At 35.4% G+C, this 23,496-nt stretch overlaps 1 protein-coding gene across 3 annotated transcripts; it reads left to right on the top strand.

Annotated features, from left to right (window-relative positions):
* The first annotated feature begins 20,302 nt into the window (after window positions 1-20,302).
* LOC131644953 (serine/threonine/tyrosine-protein kinase HT1-like) lies at window positions 20,303-23,259 on the top strand. Of its 3 annotated transcripts, none has more exons than XM_058915584.1 (4): window positions 20,570-20,726; window positions 20,993-21,059; window positions 21,200-22,424; window positions 22,814-23,259. In XM_058915584.1, exons 3-4 carry the CDS (start codon window positions 21,222-21,224, stop codon window positions 23,090-23,092), a joined length of 1,482 nt encoding a protein of 493 aa, XP_058771567.1. In that variant the 5' UTR covers window positions 20,570-20,726; window positions 20,993-21,059; window positions 21,200-21,221; the 3' UTR covers window positions 23,093-23,259. The 3 variants fall into 3 exon arrangements, with proteins under 3 accessions (XP_058771566.1, XP_058771567.1, XP_058771568.1); XM_058915585.1 differs by having other exon boundaries at window positions 20,571-20,726; window positions 20,993-21,893; window positions 21,969-22,424; XM_058915583.1 differs by lacking the exon at window positions 20,570-20,726 and adding an exon at window positions 20,303-20,392 and having other exon boundaries at window positions 20,993-22,424.
* Window positions 23,260-23,496: the final 237 nt, after the last annotated feature.

Below are 23,496 nucleotides of genomic sequence, written 5' to 3'. Positions count from 1 at the left end.
ATAGGGAGTTGAGATGATCTGATGGAGGATAACGAAGGTGCGTCGTAGGCGTTAGTTGACAGGGAGCACTGGATCTATGATCATGTAAATGGTAAAAAATAACTGAGTAGCCTGGGGATCGAACCCAGGTTGTTCTATTTGCAAGTGCGCCTTCAGCCATCCCTGCTACCTTCGCTACCTGATATACATACGCGCCATATATAATAAAAAACAAGTGAGAAAATTTGAATGAAAAGAAGCTTCGCGCCCAGCTTCTTCTTCCTCGCGAATACACACAGATAAGGCAACGGTTTTAGGTTGTAACCATAGACCTGCAACTTTCAATAATCAAGAAAACGCAATATAAATTCAAGGGAAGGCCATGGATTGAACCAAAATTACTTCCTGAGTGCAATGGTACAGGTTTCATGGTCCAATTAATCCTGTATTAAGAAACCCTAAATCGAAGGTCACTAACCCTAGCCTTGGTGAAACATCAAACCTGCATCTAAAATTCAATTGAAACATCCAGAAAGCTTGCAAATACAATTATAAACATAAATATGCAATCGAAACATGAGTATGATGCATGAATTACGTGAATCGATTTCAAACAAAAGTTGGCAAACCGTGAGCTATAGGCGATGATTTGCGATGCTTCAGGACTCAAAACCGATCTGGGAAGCTTCCTCAATGCCTTAGGAATGTGAATTGATCAACAAGAGTCCTTGAATCCGCTGCAAATTGGAAAACGTGTTTGAGAATTTGTTGAATTTGGAAGCTTCGTTAGGGTTCTCTTCCTGCCAAAAATTCATCCCCTAATGCTTTGTGTTAGTCAAGTACTTATAGGAGCATGATTAGGTCAATGCAAACTGAATAAAATCTCCATGAATCTTTTATTGGAATTTGATTTTCAAAGTTTCTAAATTTGAGCCAAATCCAATATTTTCCAACCAATCTTGTAAAGCACGAAAATATATTGGTAATATGCCTTAAATGATGATTGATTATGATTCAAGTTAAGGGAAAATCAAATCTTTTCAATTTTTCTTCCAAATCTTGATTAAATCCATGATTTTAATGAAATAAAATTCAAATAAAATCAAATATCCATCATATTTTCGTGGCTTTGAGATTGAGTATCTTTGATGACTTGGGGAACAAGATTGAATCAAAAAAGATTGGGCCTATTTGCAAAGAAATCTATTTTGGGGCCTTTTCTTTCACATTTTTCCCTTTTAAAATTGTCCAACTTTGACAAGGCATATCTCCCTCAGTTTTTAAGATATGGAGGAGTTCTAGGACTTTTTGGAAACCTCAAGATGTCTTCTACAAGACACCTTGGAAGATTTTTTTCCATTTTAAGAATTTATCTTGATGATATTGGCTTTGACAAAAAACTGCTTTTGGTTGACTTTTAAAAAGGACCTATAATCTTTTGATCCATATCTCTCAAATGAAGCATTTTTGGACTTGGCTTGTGAGAGACAAAATTGTAGGGAATTCAATTTCCTTAAAAATGAGCTTTGGGATGGAAAATTTCTGATGTTCCATGTGGGAGTTATGGCTGGTCAAAGTTCAGTTGACTTTCTCCTATGAAAACCCTAATTTAGAAACTTTTGAATTTGTTGATTTCTGATATTTTCTTGATGAACCATGATCAATCCTTGATCAAATGGTGAATGATACTTCAAAATAAGGTTGTTGACAAAAAATCAGGAGTTTTGACTGTACTTTGACCACAGTTGACTTTTAGGTCAAACTAAATCAACTGTTGACTTTTTGAGCAATTAAGTGATCAATCCTTGGAATTTAAACCTGAATTTTGTCATGGAGATAGTTTGAAACATCATAAGCCATATGAAATGCATTGGAGCATTTGATTCATTCATTTTCTTCAGAGAAGTCAAAACCCTAATTCCTTGAACCATTGTTTAGGAGGATGTGTCTTTGAGCATTATACTTTGATATGAGTTTGAATAAGAGAAATGAGATGGGAAAATTTTGGGGTATGACAGTGAGGACCCCACATAAGTGAATATAAGCAATAAAGATAAGTTTCACGAAAATACTAGGACACCTTAATCCTTTGATTTCAGAAACGTATTTCCTCATTGCTTCAGCTGAAATGCCCATCCTAGGTGATTTGGAGGACATTCCGAAGTTTAGACACACATCAATCACATAATATCGGTTAATGTGTCTCCAATGCTCACCACCCTTTTGAAGACTTTACCAATAGAACAGGAGTTCCATGCTCTCATAGACTTGATCATTGATCCATGTTTGAGTAAGCGACCTCCACTATATTCTTGAAAAAAATCTACCAGACACATTGAAAAAAATAAATTCTCTGAAAACATATGTCAAGACATTATGTCTGACACTTCCCTCAAGTTCTTCTAGCTTCAGATTGAGGTCTCTTCCTTAATAATTGCTAAGAAATACTTGAGAATGGTACAACAATCTCACATCCTGGGTACTGTAAGCACAAGATACATAGAATATGTTATACGACCATAACAAAGATTCTATCAATCTGGTTCCTTTGATCAAGAGGATCCTCTAGATATGAGCTCATCCTTCACAAGGGCTCCAGTGGTGATGACTTTATGAGTTCTTCTCAAGAGCTCGACTATTGTACTTTCATATACCTTGGTCAGAAATAAACTGTCACAGAGGTAGACCTACACAAATTAGATGTCTCCTATTCCATTTCAGGAGTAGTGTCCAAACAAAAGTATTCTTAACATTTTGTTTAGCACCCAAAATATCTGTTCTTCAACCGGTAGCTGCATACCTGCTGAAGTAATGTTCTAACATCTCATAGAACATTAGTTCCTTCTTCTTGGAACAAACAGCTGAACTTGGCGCTAGGAATATTACTGCCTCAACAACATCCCTTGATCAACTTCAATACAGACGGCCTAGTTTTACCAAGAGTAGCCGGATTCAGAGTTACTTCCCGGAAGGAATCAAGAATTATGAAGAGCAAACTAAATTTTTCAATCTTTCTTCATGTTCCTTGAAGAAGCAACCATCAGTCAAACTAAAGTGCCTTTCTGAGTGGACTTGAGAACCAAAACTCAAGTATCGTTGGTTACTTTGGTCAGTTGACTGAACCAGCTTTGTTTATCCCCTATCATGGGTGCAGTTCCTGAGGAGATCAAACCCTAATGCTAAGAGAACCAGATTTGAGAGAGATACCATGCAGCGGAATTACATTAACAACTCCTCATCATCCTTTAGGCACATCGTCTTGTACCGAATCTCTGCATCCACAATCTAGCAGCACAACCTTAGGTTTGAAAATAAACCAAACCAACACCAAAAACCACCACAACTTTCGACGCTCAACATAGTCCATCCTCCACTTCAAGGGACCATGTTCACACCAGACGATGTTCAAACATCTTTTCATTACATACATTCCTTGCCAAACCAGAAAGTATCCTCCCAGGATCTCATCCAGAGACAGAATAGGATGCCTGCTCTGATACCAATTGAAATTCTGGTATAGCAGACCCATATGTCTTGAAAGATGTCGAGACATCCGATCTGTCAAGAATTAAACACTAGCAAGGTATATGCACAGATTTATGATGTACTGAAAGATAAATGACACCAGAATTGTTTATCCAATTCGATGACAAACACACCTACTCAAGGGGCATACCAAGCTAGGGATGAGGTTCACTATCAGCAATATTAATTCAAATCTAAACTCCCCCGTTTACAACTCTTCGCTTAATCCCTACCCAATGACCCTTCTACCTAGATCTTATCTAGGTATGGAATATCTCCATCCCACTTCCAATCACCTCAGTGATGTTGCACAGGTTTCCAGTCCCAGGATCTGTAACAACGACCTAATCACCAACATTCTGATCACAAAGACAAACAGTTTTGGAAGACACACTTCCATGACAATACCTAGCCAAGACTCTTGACTACGAACACTAATTTGGAGTTACTTCAAAGCTTCCTCCAAGAACAATACATACTCCTCTTCAAATATTCTGATTGATTCTTTAGACCTTTTAAACATATAACGCCTTATATGATTTGCATAATATCCAGCTCAGCAGGCGCGATGTCAATAGTTATTCCATAGGACATGTTATTCTAGAACATTTTTCAACATCTCATAGGACATCTTCTTGTTGTACCTGTTGTATTTTGTACTTGTGTTATATTAGCAAGTTTTATATCCTATGATCCATATTGTTGCTAATATAGTTTAGCTAAACATAATTGCCAATTACATAATTCAGAGAATTAATAGAGCCTCTAGGCAGAAAAATGTTTATTCTTTCTATTTTCCCCACCAAATACTTTCTTTGTGGATGAATGGTGTTTCAGTACTTCTGCTCATCTCATTTATCTGAATAGAATAATCTAGTGAGTTATGTCCTCACCATATTCATTTTTAATTGACACTTTCTCTCTAGTTCATTCGTGAATTGAACTTTGGTCCCCGGTGTCATACCCCAATTTTTGACCCTAAGATCCTATATCATTCATATCCCAATCATTAATCAAGAGCTTCACTTGGAAGTTTTGTTTGTGGTGTTGCACTCACCTCATCAATAAGAGGGACCATCAAGCACCAATGATTGTTTATCTTGTATGCATATTGTACTAACCCAAATACCAAAAATTTTGCTTTGTTTCTTTGTAGGCTTTTGTTTTGTAGGTACCAAGCCAAGACATGCAATAAACAAGGCATTTTTCATATTTTGGACTGATGAAATCGATTTCCCTACTGGGTAAATCGATTTCCCTGCAGCAATCTTCAACAAAATCACATTCTGGACAGCATGAAATCAATTTCCCTCCTGGGTAAATCGATTTCCCTAGTGTAGTTTGCGCCAAATTCTCTTCTGGAACAGTGTGAAATCGATTTCACTCCTGGGGAAATCGATTTCCTTAAGGCGAAATTCAAAAAAAATATAAGGAGGGAAGCTTGACATCATTTTGGCACCTTTTTATTTGATCATTTTATCAATTTTCCACCTCATCAAAATTAACCCCTTCATTAAACCCACTTAAACCTCATTTTACCATTTTTACCATTTAATGCCACTTTAATTACCAATTAAACACAAGTTAATTACCAAACACAAAAAGACCAAACTACCACTACTCTTGCTCCAATTCTATAAATAGAGACCTCTACTCTCTCATTTCTCAAGCTTTGAGAGCCAACAAACCCCTTGCAATCGATTTCAGTAAACATCGGTAGTTTACTTCGGCGTGTCTTTTGTTTTCCTACCTTCAGTAAACGTCGGCGTGTCTTTTGTTTTCCTACCTTCAGTAAACGTCGGTAGTTTACCTTCAGTAAACATCGGTAGTTCACCTTCAGTAAACGTTGGTGTATTCTTTTGTTTTCCTACCTTCAGTAAACGTCGGCAGTTTGCCTTTAGTAAATGTCGGTGTATTATTTTGTTTTCCTACCTTCAGTAAACGTCTGTAGTTTACCTTTAGTAAATGCCAATGTATTCTTTTGTTTCTCTACCTTCAGTAAACATTGGTAGTTCACCTTTAGTAAACGTTAGTGTATTCTTATGTTTCTCTACCTTCAGTAAATGTTGGTGTATTCTTTTGTTTTCCTACCTTCAGTAAACGTCGGTGTATTCTTTTGTTTTCCTACCTTTAGTAAACGTCGGTAGTTCACCTTCAGTAAACGTTGGTGTATTTAGGGGTGGCAAAACGGGCCGCCCGCCCCGCCCGCCGCCCGCCCCGCCTTATGCCCGCCAAAAAACGAGCGGGGCGGGCTTGCCCGCCAAGTAAAATGGGCATCAAAATCATGCTCGCCCCGCCAAGATGGCGGGTTGGCGGGCGGCGGCCATACCCACCTATTTTTATTTATATTTTTTTAATATATTAATATGTTTTTTTACCTTTTAATTAAACTTTTCACTTATTTTTTAAAACAATTTTTTATAAAAATAATTTTTTAACAAATTTACTCTAAAAAATATTACATTTATTTATAAATAAATGTATAAAATAAACCATCAAGGATTGCAATTACTAGAATTAACTAAAAAAAGAGTGAGTTTTGGAGGAGGAGCGGGTTTTGGCGAGCGGCGGGCTTTGGCGGGGCGGGTATGGCGGGCGGCGGGTTTTGGCAGGGCGGGCTTTGGCGAGCGGCGAGCCTAAAATCTCAACCCAACCCGCCATTTTTTGGCGGGTGCGCGGGCGGCCAGGCGGGCCCCGCCCCGTTTTGCCACCCCTAGGTGTATTATTTTGTTTTCCTACCTTTAGTAAACATTGGTAGTTTACCTTCAGTAAAAGTTGGTAGCTCTTGCCATCGATTATGACTCGGTAATGATTATCCTTTCCCTATGCAAGGTGTTTTCCCTAATGGAGTTTTCATGTAAATGCAAGCTTCTTAAGCATAGTGTGTTTTGATGAAGACAATATGGACATCAAGCTTTTATAAAGGATGTGCAAAAAGAATTTCAAGTATCAAGCAAAAATACATCATTTCAAAGTCTTGAAGAAATTGTGAAGATTCAAGAATCAAGCTAAAATGTCAAAGGTATAAACAATACTCACTTTGACATATAATTGTTCACAAATATATTTCCATGCATATCATAAACATACTACAAAGTGTCATCCTTCAAAAGTTCACTTAAAACCTTTTTCAAAGTTAAAATTCAAAATAAAGGTTTTAGGAACCGGGTTGTCCCTATGGGGGAACCGGTTCCCAGCATTCTAAGTTTTCAGTTCTCTGTATTTTACTATGGGGAACCGGGTTGTCCCTAGGTGGGAACCGGTTCCTCAGTTCAAAATTTGAAATTTCTGCTGTAACGTTCAGCAGGAACCGGGTTGTCCCAGGTAGGAACCGGTTCCTACTGAACCAGTGTGTTTTTTCATTGCATGATCTTATTCAAACGAATCCATTTTCTTACCACTTGATCATTGCATTGTTTCATGGAAAAATAACCATTCAAAGAGGTGTTTGACACATTATAAATACTACATATTTCAGAATCATTATTCACCTTCTTCATTAACAATTCATACTCATAAACTTCATTATTTTTCAAGTGTCCACAAACCAGAATTTTTATATGAAACTTTCTACACACATTTTCATTGAGAATTCATTTAAAGTTTCATGCATACATTGTGAACACTTATATTCAGTTTGAGAATTGTTTATTTGAAGAAGAAGATCAATACAAGATTGATAGTGCTATACAAACTTCATCTAAATCTCTTGTAAAAATTCAAAGAAAATTGTTTCCTTACTATCCAGGATTGTTGGAAGTAAGTGGTGTGTTTGAAGAGGATTGTTCTTCATTCACATTAGTGTTGATTGATCTTAAAGGTGTTAAGAACCTTTGATCACCCTATAGGTTAGATAGTAGGCATAGGCTTGTACAATAATTCTAACTATAGTGAAATCTCTTTCGTGTTTGAAAGGGGACTGGAGTACTCTCGGATTGTGAGGGGAACCAGTATATATCGTTGCGTTCTTTACTTTTCCGCACTTTATCGCTTTCATCACCATTACCAAAGAAAAGAAAAGAACCCTACAAAAACCTTCAAACACTTAACCAAAAATTATTAGAAATATTCTCATAAAACCGATTAAATTTTTGAAAACCTAATTCACCCCCCCTCTTAGGCGCACTCTTATACTTACATTTGGCATCAGAGCAAGTTATAGGTAACTTGTTCCTAAAGATCCAGAATGGCTTCCGCAAATCAAAGACCGGTTTTCAAAGATGGTGGTTCTAACAACAAGCCTCCATTGTTTTGTGGTGAATATTTTGACTTTTGGAAAATCCAAATGAAGGCTCATCTAGAAGCACAAGGAGAAGAAGTTTGGGAGGCTGTCCTACAAGGTCCTCATGTTCCTACAACGGTCGTTAATGGTGTTGGATCGGAGAAACCTAAAGCGTCATGGGATGATAATGATAGAAAAAGGGTTCTTGCTGACAAAAAGGCGATCAGTCTTCTTCATGGTGCTCTTAGTATGGATGAATTCTTCCGAGTATCAACATGTACAACATCAAAAGAAATTTGGGATACTCTTGTAGAAACTCATGAAGGTACCGCTGAAGTTAAAAGATCAAGATTGAATACTTTAAGCCAAGAGTACGAACTGTTTAGAATGAAGCCCGGAGAAACTATTCTCGATTTGCAAAAACGATTCGTACATTTGACAAATCACTTGAAGGCACTTGGTAAGACTCTTACTACCGAAGAACTTAATCTTAAAGTGCTCAGATCTTTGACAAGGGAGTGGCAACCAAAAGTGACGGCGATATCCGAAAAGAAGAATTTATCAAAACTTACTTCCGCAACACTATTTGGAAAACTTCAAGAATATGAGACAGAACTTGGAAGATTGGAAAAGCATGAGAACTTAGAGAAGAAATCCAAAGGCATTGCATTAAAAGTAGATTCAATAGAAAGCAAAATGAAAGATGCATCGGATGAAGATGAAAACTTCTTGCTTCTTATAAAAAGGTTAGGCAAATTTTTTGGTAATAAAAATAATATTGATAATACTAACTATGTCAAAAGAAAGAAATTCTCAAAGCATAAAGATAAAGAAGCATCCACTTCATCACAAGAAGTTACATGCTATGAATGTGGGAAACAAGGGCACATAAAGCCGGAATGTCCAAAGCTTTCGAAGAAGAATGGATTCAAAGGCAAAAGGGAGTTCAAAAATAAAAAGGCCTACATAGCATGGGAAGATAATGAAGTAAGTTCCTCATCGGACTCCGATAGTGACGAAAGTGCAAACCTAGCACTAATGGCATCACACCACTCCGACGATGAAGAAGGCGAGGTTAGTTATGATGATTCTCTTTTTGATAATGGTGCGCAAGGTGAAATAGAAGAATTATTAAAAGAATGCAAAATTCTCTATAAAACTATCTCATCTCAAAAGAAAATAATATCATCGTTAGAAGAGAAGGTTAAGATAATTGAAGTAGAACATAAAGATGACAAAGAAAAAATGATTAGTGTTCAAGAAGATAATGTTGCATGCAAGAATTGTGAATCACTTTCCTTCCAAATTGTCCAATTAAAACGTGTTTTAGAAAGATATGAAAAAGGGCAAATTGGATTGGAAAATGTTCTTAGCACACAAAGATACTCCAATGATAAGAGCGGACTTGGTTTCTCTAAGTTTGATAAACCAACATCCAACAAGACTATCTTTGTCAAGGCTAGTAACCAACCAATTCAAGAGAAAGTGATCAAGCCTAAAGTAATGCAACATTATCCTAAAAGGAAGAACTTTGTTAAGAAGAAATCTTATCCTCCTAGATATAGAAGTAACTTTGAACCTACTTGTTTTTATTGTGGTATTATTGGTCACACACCCAATGCTTGTTATGTAAGGAACTTTAGTGTTCCTAGTGGACATTATGTATGGGTGAAGAAAGGAACTAGCTATGATGGACCCAAAGCCATTTGGGTACCTAACAAAACTTAATTTGTTTTGTAGGTATGCTTGAAGACCACTTCAAACCTATGGTATCTAGATAGTGGTTGTTCAAAGCATATGACGGGTGACTTAAACCAATTTTCAGATCTAAGGTTAAAGGCCAAGGGTTTTGTCACTTATGGAGACAACAATAAGGGAAGAATTCTTGGCAAAGGCAAAGTTGGTGCACCACCTTTCACATCCATTGAAGATGTTCTTTATGTTGAAGGACTAAAGCATAATCTTCTAAGCATTAGCCAACTTTGTGACAAAGGCTTCAAGATCAAATTCACTAAGGAGGAATGCTTGATCATCGATGATGTCACCAATGAGGTAAAACTCAAAGGTACAAGAATTAATAACATTTTTATGATTTCTTTAAATGATTTATCTTTGAAAGTAAAATGTCTTTTGGTAAACAATAATGAATCATGGTTATGGCATAAAAGAGCAGCCCATATTCATATGGATCATTTAAATAAGTTAACCAAACATGATCTTGTTATTGGCTTACCTAAGATAAAGTTTATCAAAGATAAACTATGTGATGCTTGTCAAAAGGGAAAGCAAACCAAATCATCTTTCAAACCAAAGAATGTGGTGACTACAACAAGACCACTTCAATTGTTGCATATGGATTTATTTGGTCCATCAAGGACAAGAAGCTTCGGAGGTAATGTATACGCTTTAGTTATTGTTGATGATTATTCTAGATATTCTTGGACTTTGTTTCTTGTGCAGAAAAGTGATGCTTTTAAAGCCTTTAAGAAGTATGCAAAACAAATCCAAAATGAAAAATCATTAAAGATTGTATCCATAAGAAGTGATCATGGTGGAGAGTTTCAAAATGCATCATTTGAAGAATTTTGTGAAGAACATGGTATCTCTCATAATTTTTCAGCACCAAGAACTCCACAACAAAATGGAGTAGTTGAAAGGAAAAATCGGTTTCTAGTAGAACTTGCAAGAACAATGCTTAGTGATGCAAATCTTCCTAAATATTTTTGGGCGGATGCGGTTAGTACGGCATGTTATGTTGGAAATCGAGTAATTATTAGACCTATCTTAAAGAAGACTCCATATGAACTCTTCAAAGGAAGAAAGCCAAGCATTGCTCACTTTCACATTTTTGGATCCAAGTGCTTTGTTCTAAACAATGACAAAGACAATCTTGGTAAGTTTGATGAGAAATCCGACGAAGGTATATTTCTTGGTTATTCTCTTTCTAGTAAAGCATATAGAATTTATAATAAAAGAACTTTAACTATTGAAGAATCTATGCATGTATCGTTTGATGAGACTAACACTTCCAAAGAGGAAATAGTTGTTTGTGATGATGATGATCCTTTAGATTTACCCCCTGAAGAACCTTCAAATGATACAATTGTGAAGGCACCGGAAGAACTTTCAAATGATACAATTGTGAAGGCACCGGAAGAACTTTCAAATGATATAATTGTGAAGGCACCGGAAGTACAACAAGAAAGTGTTCAACAAGAAAATGTACAACAAGAATCAAACACCAATGATCTATCAAAAGAATGGAGAACTCATAGAGATCATCCTATTGATAAAGTTATTGGTGATATTAGTCAAGGAGTTGCAACAAGATTAAATCTCAAAGATGCTTGCTTACACATGGCTTTTGTTTCTCAAATTGAACCTTCCAAAGTTGATGAAGCCTTAGGAGACGATCAATGGATAAATGCAATGCAAGAAGAATTAAATCAATTCGAGAGAAATCAAGTTTGGGAACTTGTTCCTAGACCAAGTAATAAACACATCATAGGTACTCGATGGGTGTTTAAGAACAAACTTGATGAGAATGGTATAATTGTTCGAAACAAAGCAAGATTGGTGGCCCAAGGTTACAATCAAGAAGAAGGAATCGACTTTGAAGAAACATTTGCTCCGGTTGCAAGGTTAGAAGCTATTCGTCTTTTACTTGCTTATGCATGTTCATTAAATTTTCAGCTTTATCAAATGGACGTCAAGAGCGCATTCTTGAATGGCTACATCAATGAAGAAGTCTATGTCAAACAACCCCCGGGATTTGAAGACTTCAAGAATCCTACACATGTCTTTAAGTTGAGAAAGGCTCTTTATGGCTTAAAGCAAGCACCAAGAGCATGGTATGATAGACTTAGCAATTTTTTGTGTGAAAAGGGTTTCGAAAAGGGTAAGGTTGATAAAACTTTGTTCATTAAGAAAATCAAAAGTAACACTTTATTGGTTCAAGTCTATGTTGATGATATCATTTTTGGATCGACTAACAAAGAAATGTGTGAGGAATTCTCATTGATGATGCAAGGAGAATTCGAGATGTCTATGATGGGAAAGATGAACTACTTTCTTGGACTACAAATTAAGCAACTCAAAGATGGAATCTTTATCAATCAATCCAAATATTGTAAAGAATTATTGAAGAAGTTTGATATGGAAAATTGTAAAGCAATGAATACTCCAATGGGCTCCGGTACATATGTTGATCAAGATGAATCCGGTACTCCAATTGATATTACTAAGTATCGAGGTATGATTGGTTCTTTATTATATTTGACGGCAAGCCGTCCTGACATAATGTTTAGTGTTTGTCTTTGTGCTCGCTTCCAAGCAAATCCAAAGGAATCACATCTTATGGCAGTTAAAAGGATCATGAAGTATCTCAAAGGAACAACCAACGTTGGCTTATGGTATCCTAAAGGTAGTGTTTGCAATTTAATTGGTTATTCTGACGCGGATTATGCAGGATGTAAAACTGATCGTAAAAGCACAAGTGGTACTTGTCACATTCTTGGAAATGCATTAGTATCATGGGCTTGTAAAAAGCAAGCATGTGTTGCTCTTAGTACGGCCGAAGCAGAATACATAGCAGCGGATAGTTGTTGTGCACAAATTCTTTGGCTTAAGCAACAACTTCGTGACTACGGACTTGATCTCGGATGTATCCCTCTTCGATGCGACAATACAAGTGCTATAAATATTACAAAGAATCCGGTTATGCATTCAAGAACCAAACACATAGACATTCGACATCATTTTCTTCGCGATCATGTGCTTAAAGGAGATGTTGAAGTCACTTTTGTAGATACTCATAATCAACTTGCGGATATCTTCACCAAGCCTCTCCCAAAAGAATCGTTTTACAAAATTCGACGAGAGCTTGGAATTTTAGACGAAGGTGATGTTTAAAATTTATTCGTCATTTTCATACATCAAAGGTACACGTTTCTAAAATATTTTAAGTTAAAAAGTGCTTTATAAATGTTCATTCATTATGACTTGGTAATTATGTATGATATGTATGCTTTATATTTCATAAAATTAAAGTTTTTGGAAATTTTCAGCCTAGGAACCGGTTCCCATGTGGGACGAACCGGTTCCCCATACTAATTTCCAGAGGCGTGCTTTTTTGTGTTTCTCAGGAACCGGTTCCCATGTAGGGACGAACCGGTTCCCACGTACTTTTTCAGATTTTTTTCTTGCTTTTACTGTGGCTGTACGTCTTATTTTCTTTATTTTTATTTTTTTTTACTTATTCTTTTATATCACTTTATTACTCTTTATCTCTATTCAACCACACATTTACTTTCATTATTCACATACATTCATCTTCATCTTCTCCAAACACCCTTCCACCTCCATTGTCAAACCCCATTCAAAGCTCCACTATCTCACTTTAACCCATAAATCTTTATTACCCACTACCTCAAAACTCTATATAATCCTCCATTGTTAGAGAGTTCTATCATAATCTTAGGATAGTGACCAATGAATTTGATGATTTCACATTATTGTCAAAAGTTTCAAATAAAGATATATGCTTAGATGTTGAGGAATTTGGAAGAGTGTTAGGAATTCAATCTCAAGGCTTAGTGCTCCTTCAAGGTAACATACCGGAGGATTGGCAACCGTATAGTAAGATTGATGTTTTTGTGGATATGTGCCGACCAACTCAACGCGACACAGTTCGCCAACAGCTTTCTATCAAGTTTAACATGTTCGGTTCAAGCTTATCGGTGAGTGATAGGATGCTCCATCTTATCATTGCTTATGTTTTATTTCCAAAGAATTCTAACCATTCCAGGGTCAATGAGTTCGAGTTGATGGTTTTGCATGCTCTAAGACGTGGCATTGAAGTCAATTGGGCTCTTTCAATTATGCGCCACATGCAGCTTATGGCTTCCCTTAAAGGAGGCTTACCTTATGCAAGGGCCATCTCTCATATTGTTCGGAATGCTGGTGTTCTCCTCCAAAGGGAACCAAAGAAAAATATGGATGAACAAGAGTGTGCTATCACCACCGCTACCGCTCTTAAAAATACAGGAATTGTTACGGATCGTGAAGGTAGATTTTTCTACAAAGTTGACTTCGAACCGGCCGTGCCACAAATCCCTCAACCTCCCGAAGGTGGATACACAATGGATATGATGTTTGCCAAGCTTTGTTCTATTCAAACATCTATTGATAACAACAAGCGGGAGAATAACTATGAGCATAACCTTATGAGAAGACAAATGCGGGAAATTCAACGGACTCAAAGGCGTATCTTGGCTCATTATGAGAGAGAGGAAGGAAGTGAAGAAGAAGATGAACAAGAGGATGATGATGAAGAACAAATGGATGAAAGTGACTAAATTATGTGCTTTACATTTCTATGTTATGTTTTCTTTCTACTATTAGTTTTTATTTATGTTTTCTAGACATTGTTCCATTTATGTTTCGTGATGTTTAGGACTATTTGTGTTTGTGTTGTAATCGTAAAAAACTACGTTTCGTATCGTTTAAATCATGTTATGTTTGTAGTATTTCATTTTGTGTTATCTTTGTGGTATTTCACATTGTGTTATATTTCATATATTTTTTTCTCTTTTTCCCCATCCTTTTTGATAATAAACAAAGGGGGAGAAGAATATGCATGTGTTTTTGTTGTTGTTTTGTTTCAAAGAAAAATGCAGGCCATTGTTAAAATTATCAAATGAAACTCATCACCATAAATCAAGGAATCATGGATTTAGGGGGAGTCTCTAACATAGGGGGAGCCTTGCATTGTTCAACATAATTTCAAAAGCACAAAACAACTTTTTCAAAACATTTTCAAGACTTGGTTGTCATCATCAAAAAGGGGGATCATGTAAATGCAAGCTTCTCAAACATAGTGTGTTTTGATGAAGACAATATGGAAATCAAGCTTTTATAAAGGATGTGCAAAAAGAATTTCAAGTATCAAGCAAAAATACATCATTTCAAAGTCTTGAAGAAATTGTGAAGATTCAAGAATCAAGCTAAAATGTCAAAGGTATAAACAATACTCACTTTGACATATAATTGTTCACAAATATATTTCCATGCATATCATAAACATACTACAAAGTGTCATCCTTCAAAAGTTCATTTAAAACCTTTTTCAAAGTTAAAATTCAAAATAAAGGTTTTAGGAACCGGGTTGTCCCTATGGGGGAACCGGTTCCCAGCATTCTAAGTTTTCAGTTCTCTGTATTTTACTATGGGGAACCGGGTTGTCCCTAGGTGGGAACCGGTTCCTCAGTTCAAAATTTGAAATTTCTGCTGTAACGTTCAGCAGGAACCGGGTTGTCCCAGGTAGGAACCGGTTCCTACTGAACCAGTGTGTTTTTTCATTGCATGATCTTATTCAAACGAATCCATTTTCTTACCACTTGATCATTGCATTGTTTCATGGAAAAATAACCATTCAAAGAGGTGTTTGACACATTATAAATACTACATATTTCAGAATCATTATTCACCTTCTTCATTAACAATTCATACTCATAAACTTCATTATTTTTCAAGTGTCCACAAACCAGAATTTTTATATGAAACTTTCTACACACATTTTCATTGAGAATTCATTTAAAGTTTCATGCATACATTGTGAACACTTATATTCAGTTTGAGAATTATTTATTTGAAGAAGAAGATCAATACAAGATTGATAGTGCTATACAAACTTCATCTAAATCTCTTGTAAAAATTCAAAGAAAATTGTTTCCTTACTATCCAGGATTGTTGGAAGTAAGTGGTGTGTTTGAAGAGGATTGTTCTTCATTCACATTAGTGTTGATTGATCTTAAAGGTGTTAAGAACCTTTGATCACCCTATAGGTTAGATAGTAGGCATAGGCTTGTACAATAATTCTAACTATAGTGAAATCTCTTTCGTGTTTGAAAGGGGACTGGAGTACTCTCGGATTGTGAGGGGAACCAGTATATATCGTTGCGTTCTTTACTTTTCCGCACTTTATCGCTTTCATCACCATTACCAAAGAAAAGAAAAGAACCCTACAAAAACCTTCAAACACTTAACCAAAAATTATTAGAAATATTCTCATAAAACCGATTAAATTTTTGAAAACCTAATTCACCCCCCCTCTTAGGCGCACTCTTATACTTACAGTTTTCTTCCCCTAGTGGAATTTATCTTCCCAAGTGGAGTCCTTTCTTTTCTCCCTAGTGGTTTTTGTATTCCTTTCTGTTTAGTAACCATATCCAATACATTCATAAGCTAATATAACTCAGAAAATTGCTTGAAAGAAGCTTGAAATATGAAAACGAAGTGAAAGGTTTTTGAGCTATGGAGTGAGTTTGGCAGGGTAGTTTTGGCTATCAAAATCTTGGTAAATTTAGCAGGAATGTTGCTCTATTTATAAGGAGTGTGATGCAATGCTTAAGCATGTGAATTGAATCAGAAATGAGTGAATTTGTGTGAAGTTGCAAAGTGAGAAATGTGCGACTTCATTCCCCCCTCTACAACTAATGTTAAGCTTGCGTTTTATGGATCATTTGGCAATTTGAGAAAATAAAATCTGACCAAAGTTGCAAAATCAGCTCCATGGACCCTTATTCAGAAAATCATATCTCATAATGCAGGAGGCTTTTTTATCCCATTCTTGTTGTAATGTACTCTCCATGCGAAATAAAAGATAATGTGCTAGGAAAGTATTCATTTGGATGCTTGAGCAAAGAGTTATGATCAATTGAAAATGGCACAAAAAACTATCTCAACACTTATAAAATTTCTAAATCCTAAATGCCTTAAAATGACCTGTAATGTTTCAATGAATTCTATGGCCTTCCAAGCACAATTAGATTTTGACCCTTGTAGCAAATTTTTAGGACATCATGAAGAGTTTATAGCAAAAAGAAGCACCTCAAGATGATAAAAAATTGAATGAGTTATGGCCTTGGGATGTTGGGCTAAATTAACTTGAATCCACAAAATGACTTATAATGTTTCTCCATCTTTGATGACTTTTCATGCATAATAAGATCTTGACTTGCAAAGAGAAGTTGTTGAGGATGTCAAGGAGAATCATTTTCAAGAAGAAGCTCTCAAAAATGTTGAACCATGACAGAGTTGCACCCTTTTGATCACACACTTGAAATGTTGACTTTTTAGGTCAAAGTACTTGGATCAAATTGCAATCTTTTGATGTTTTCTTTCAATTCAAGACATAATGATGAACATATGAACTTCAAATGATGATATCTTTATTTTACTTTAAGGATCATGCAAAGAACTTGAGGTAACTTGATGAACAATGCATGGAAATAAACACATGAACCTTTGAAGTTTCTTGAGGAACAAGCCATCAAACTTTGAGATATCGTTAATTCAAATGAGATTGAATGATGCTTGAAACTTTATACTTTGAAATTAGAGGCCATGCTTCAATGAGGTAGCTCCTAAGGCTCAATGATCAATCACACACTCTTGACTTGAGGGACCAAAACCCTAGCTAAGGCATAGTGCTTGATGCTTTGGTCTAAACTCATCCTTGTAAAAGGGAAACAAAAGAAACACAAACATATCTTTGATATTTTGATTAGAGGTTAGTAACATATAAAGCTATAAACACAAAAGGGAAATGATAAATACAAATGATGCTTGGTGATCTCTGTATAAGTGAGCTCAAAGAGAGAGAACCAAGTTAGAGACCAAGTGTGATCTTGATGTAATGTATAGATGCAAATGAGATGGTATCTTAGGGATAAAAATTAGGGTATGACATATCGATTTTTCTAATTTATATTAATTTTCATAGTAATTTCTCTAGTTTCCGTGTTGATCGATTTTGTTAGATCCTTGATTGTGGGATTGGTAGAATTTTGCTATAACATGGTGCTTGAAAGATGTTAAGCAAGATGTCATAACATCTTGATCTCTTGATACAGCTGAGTATGAGCTCTTACATTGAAAACCAGATGTACTGACTGATGTAGTGACATTCTGAACCAGAACATCAACACAGGCTGTTTGGAATCTTGACTGATTTGATTTGATTTAAATTGATTATGTGATATTTCTTTTGGATATATCTCATTGATTTACGCAGGTCAAGAAGATTTAATCTGAAACAAAATAATCAAATCTTCAACAAAATTGAAGTTTCAAAAATTGGATGATTGAGACAATATTTGTTTCAAGATTCAAAAAGATTTCTATGCAGATTTGTTGCAACTCTCAGCTTGTGGATCAAGGAAAGTTTTTCGAAGTCCATGGACTACTGAAGACTATTTAAAGAGAACCCTAGACCTAATGTAACTAAGTCTTTCACAATTGTAAAATTAGGGGAAGGTTAGAAGTCTTAGATTTTAAGAGTATTTTGTGTTTTAAGTCACCCATGTATCTTTTGATACTGTGTGGTAGATTGTTTGTTGCTTGACTGTTTGTCAAATTATTATTCTCACTCTTAAAGCTTTTAAGCATTGAGTTGAGTATTATTCTTGGTTGAAGCTTTTAAGTAAGACTAATATTTTGTATTTGAAGTGTAATCTTCTAAATTGGGTTGTTCTTGATACAATCACTAGCTTTGAATTTATACTACTAATAGTGTATTTCCTTCCTGGTTTGGTAACCCTCAGATTAGGTGTTGTTGCACTGAACTGGGTTAACACTTATCTGTGTTGTTTATTATTATATCATTTTATTTAAGTATCAATTTCAGTCGAATGTGTCTGGTCTGTTTCTAGATGTTGTATCATTTGTCTTAACATCACGTGTTGCTGAGACAGCTGCATTAGCATGTATTGTATGTACTAGAAATTTTAAATTTTCTATGCCTAGTAAGTCGAATGTGAGTTTGATTCTCGCTCTAATCGATTGGTTTGGTCGGTCCGATCGAATTTTAAATAATCGATAAATATATACATTTTCTAATGTGGAAAATCCATATAAATAAAAAGTAATGAGACATAAAAATCTTATAAAGTTAAAAAAAAAAAATTACCGTTTTACATAATTAAGAAAAAAACATTTTTTTTTATATAAAATAGGAGGAAATGTTGATAGCAAATAAAACGGTGTAGGTAGTAGTTGTACTAAAAATGTGCAAGCTTAAGAAGGTGAGGCCAACACAAGAGGTAGTAGTAGCATAATTTTGCACCAACCAAACCCACGGATAAAAGATGCAAACGTGCACAAAACAATAACAATTGGCATTAAATAATTCAACCAATTTTGTCCCTTTCCCCCGAAAAATGGCATAACAATCCCATCCGTACATCATTCCCTACGATTGAGACACTGGGATTCCTCCACTCACCACTCAAATCTTTCTCTGTCTCTATCCCCATCTTAATTAATGACCAAAAATCAAAATTAATTAAATTTTTGAGCCACTTGCTCAACAACCAAAATACATTTTTCTCATTTCATAAATATTAAGTTGATTTAATTTACAATTTTTAGTATAATTAATTATACTTTTTATGAGGCTGATTAAATTTTTAACTAATATTTTTGTAAATTAGTTTTAATTTATTATAATTTGCTTTATATTAAAAAAAAATAATGTATGTTTCCTTTGTTTTATTTAGATTTAGATGTGTTATTTGAACTTTATATATTTTTCAAGATAATGTCTTTTGTTGACTTCAATGAAAAATAATTTTATTAAAAATGGTAAGTGAAATAGTTAAATAAAAAATGATTTTATTAAAAATGGTAAGTGAAATAGTTAAATAAATCTAAATACAATTTAAAAAGGTGGGTGTGAGTTAACTCAAAAGTATATGTTAATTGAATTATATGAATGTAAATTTTTGGTTTCAGTTTAGACAACTCAATTTTTTTTTATATTTATTAATATAACCATTGATATTTATAAATTATTAACTTAAAAAAATTAAAAAATAATTTAATAAAAGAAAATATTAATAATTGTTGTATCTAATATTGATATCATAAAAATTAAATAATTTGAAATATATAATATTATGAAATGGACACTTAAAATGGATATTCAAATTGCAAAAACTAACTTTTTTTTAAACTATAATATGAATTTATATAAATTTATAATACAATATAAAATGAAATTCATATGACTTAAACTTCTATGTAAGAATAGGGGTGGCAAACCGACATGTCTATCCTGTTTAGGTCTATTTTGCAAAAGCCCAAAAAAATACGGTGAGACAAGACGGTCATAGTTGAGTACACGGACCTAAAATCTTGGCATGCTTTGCAAAAATGTGACGGCAGAGCGGGTTAAGCCCGCAGACATTGTACTTTTTAAGTTTAAAAATATAAAATTTATGTTAAGGTCCGTGCTTATAAAAGTCCACATGAAAAAATAGGACAGAGCAGTCACACTAAAAGGTGAGGATCTAAAATTTTAACTTATCCCACATAAAAATGCGAGTAAAACGGGCATGTCTAACGGACCCAACTTATTTTGGCAGACCTAGATAACACGAGAGTTGTAAAAAAAATTCCGTTTTTTCTGACTTTTTTTTCTCTAATGGACCCCACATTCCACCATCACATTTTAACCTAACCCATCATCCATCATCACCATGTCCCTTCCCACATGCATCATTAATATCATCACTCACAAACATATCCCTAAACCACAAACACTCCAAACAAACATAATCACACAAAAAATTCCAAATTCATATTCCAACAACAAACCCTCCCCAGGTCAGTTCCATTTCCTTCCCAACACTATTATCTTTCCATATTTACACTTTTTTTTTTTTTTTTTATTATTAGTCAAACTTTAACTTTTTTTTAATTAAATATAGATATATAGATAGATATATTTTTATAAAATAAGGAAATAAAATAAAATAAGTATCTCTCTATCTACACCTGTCTCTCTCTTTTGTGAAATCAACAAAATGGAAATAGTTGCATCATCATTTTTTCTATGGTTTTGTAAATGTAAACAATCTCCCTTTCCTTCACTTTCTACCTTACCTATTTGATTTCTTCATTTTTCTCTCCTTCCGTGAAAGCCTTGAAAATCCTTCAGGTTTGGTACTATTATCTTATTAATATTTTTCACAAATATATTTTTTTTTAATTTATATTTATTTAATTTTTTCTGGAATTTTGAATCATCTTGATCTGGTTAATGTGTTTTGATTCTTTGTTTTTCAATGGTTGTCTGTGTTCTTGTTTTATTTTCCTTGTAGACAGACAGACATTTGAGGTTGTTTTTGTTTTTGCTATTGTTGTTGTTTGGAACATGATTTGGTTTTTTTTTTTTGTTTATGATTTTTTTTGGTTATATTTCAGGCTTTTACAGAAGGTGGGAATTTGAGTAGAAAGGGGGTGATGTGGTGGATATTTTGATTTTGGAAAGGTTAAGTTTTTGGTTAATTAGTGAATCTTTGAATGAAAAATTTCTGATTTTTATTTTTGTTGATGTGATTTTCTGGTAATTGTTGTTGATGGGTTTGAAGAAATCAATAGTTTGTGAATTGTGATCTTTTTTGCTGCTAGAGTTGGATAATTTAAGGTAAAGATGGAGGAAAATACTAGTTCGTGGTTACAACGGGCGAAGTATTCTCATACGGTGTGTCATCGATTGGATACGTCGAGGATGAAACCGACTCCGTTCAACGATCAACTAGAACAGGAACAAAATTCGAGGTTTTCTTCGTATGTTAAGCGGAATCTTTTAACCAACAAGCAGAGATCTTTGTCGCCGTTGCCGAAGAATTTTATTTCCGATGTGTTTAGAGAAGCCAAACATGAGCAGAAGAGGTTCTCGACGCCGGGTCCGAGGAGGGACAAGAGGATTATGGGAAAGGTGTCGTTGAGCCAGGAATTACCCAGGGTGTCGAGTTCGAAATCGCCTTTTTCGAGTCCGAACAAGCAAAAGATGCCAAAGGGGCTTACGAAGGATTCTTCGTGGGCTAAGCTTTTTGAAAGCGGCGGCGGTGGAAAGGTTACTGCTTTGGAAACGGCGGAGGAATGGACTATTGACATGTCGAAGCTGTTTCTTGGACATAAGTTCGCTCATGGCGCTCATAGTAGGCTTTATCATGGTGTATATAAAGAGGAGATTGTAGCTGTTAAAATGATTAGGGTACCTGATGATGACGATAACGGAGAATTGGCTTCTCGATTAGAGGATCAGTTTGTTAGAGAAGTCACTCTCTTATCTCGCCTTCATCATCGAAATGTCATAAAGGTGATTACGATAACACATCTTCTCTTTTGCATGTTGATCTTCTCTGATTACGATAACATATCTTCTCTTTTACAGTTCATAGCTGCGAGCAGCAATCCCCCGGTTTATTGTATTATCACAGACTATATATCCGAAGGCTCGTTGAGGGCTTATTTGCATAAGCTGGAGCGCAAAACTATTTCTCACGAAAAGTTAATCACTTTCGCTCTGGATATCGCTCGTGGGATGCAATATATACACTCTCAAGGTGTCATTCATAGGGATCTTAAACCAGAGAACATCCTTATTGGTGAAGACTCTCGTCTTATACTTGCTGATTTCGGCATTGCCTGTGAAGAGGCCGTATGCGACCTATTGGCTGATGATCCTGGAACATATCGTTGGATGGCACCTGAAATGATCAAACGAAAATCCTACGGGAGAAAGGTTGATGTGTATAGTTTTGGGCTTATCTTATGGGAATTGTTGACCGGAACAATTCCGTACGAGGATATGAATCCAATCCAGGCTGCTTTTGCTGTTGTGAATAAGGTACGTTCCTTCCGTTGTATTCATATCATCTACGATCGTAATGTGAATGTCGCTCTATAGTTTCTGTTCTTTCGAAAATTTAGTTTGATTCGGATCTTTTTGAATAGCCAACATGGAAACGATATAATTAACGTATGTATGTTAGATTCTCTAATTTCGTTTTCTATCAAAATTCTAGGTTGTTTCGTTTCTTTTTGAACGGCTGACATGGAATAGTATTAATGATTTACGAACCGAAATCGATAAAATTAATGTGGCAGCATGCATGATCCATCGATGATTTTTTCCTAGATTTTCAGTCTCCGAGGAAACGCTATTAATTTTTGCAGAATTTACCTACACAGTTGACGGTTCTGATATTTCTGTTATATGGTATTGTATTTCTTCAGAAATTAAGGCCGATTATTCCTCCAAGCTGCCCACCTGCAATGCGAGCATTAATCGAGCAATGCTGGTCGCTGCAACCCGACAAGAGGCCTGATTTCTGGCAGATTGTCAAGGTATTAGAGCAATTTCAATCATCTCTCGCACGTGACGGAACCCTGACGCTGGTGCAGAGTCCTCGTTGCCAAGATCAAAAGAAAGGGCTTCGCCATTTGATGCAAAAGCTTGGTCCGGTTAATCAAAATAGCTACAGCGGCCCTAAGCCTAAGCCGAAATTCACATGAGTTTTTGAAAGTGCCCTGGCATTTCTAGTAAACCAGGTTCTTTGTAATTACAAATGGAAGGTTTGTTTTTTTTTGGTTATCTGGTTAAAGTCAACTTTATGATAACTTTATGACATTCATGTGATTGTAAATTTGTTTTCTAGGCATGCACAATTGAGGTGAAAGTATCTTTTGTTTGCTTTCTTACACACGCGCGCGCACACACTCAAGTTGAAATCAACTTGGCACTTTCTCTTGCGTAGTTGTATTGTAGTTGATACTTGATACCAGATAGTAACTCCTCCTTAAGCATATGGTGCTTTCGCCTTTATTTCTCTTATCGGTAGTTTCTCTTATTCTGGTTGTTTTTGTTGGAAATGATCTCGTACCTCGAGTGGAGAATCTGCGAGGTTTATCGATTAGTT

The sequence above is a fragment of the Vicia villosa genome, linkage group LG1 (assembly GCF_029867415.1).
Source record: "Vicia villosa cultivar HV-30 ecotype Madison, WI linkage group LG1, Vvil1.0, whole genome shotgun sequence".
Classification (NCBI taxonomy): domain Eukaryota; kingdom Viridiplantae; phylum Streptophyta; class Magnoliopsida; order Fabales; family Fabaceae; genus Vicia; species Vicia villosa.
The sequence above is the reverse complement of the archived record's forward strand: the minus strand, read 5'-3'. Positions and strand labels throughout refer to the sequence as shown.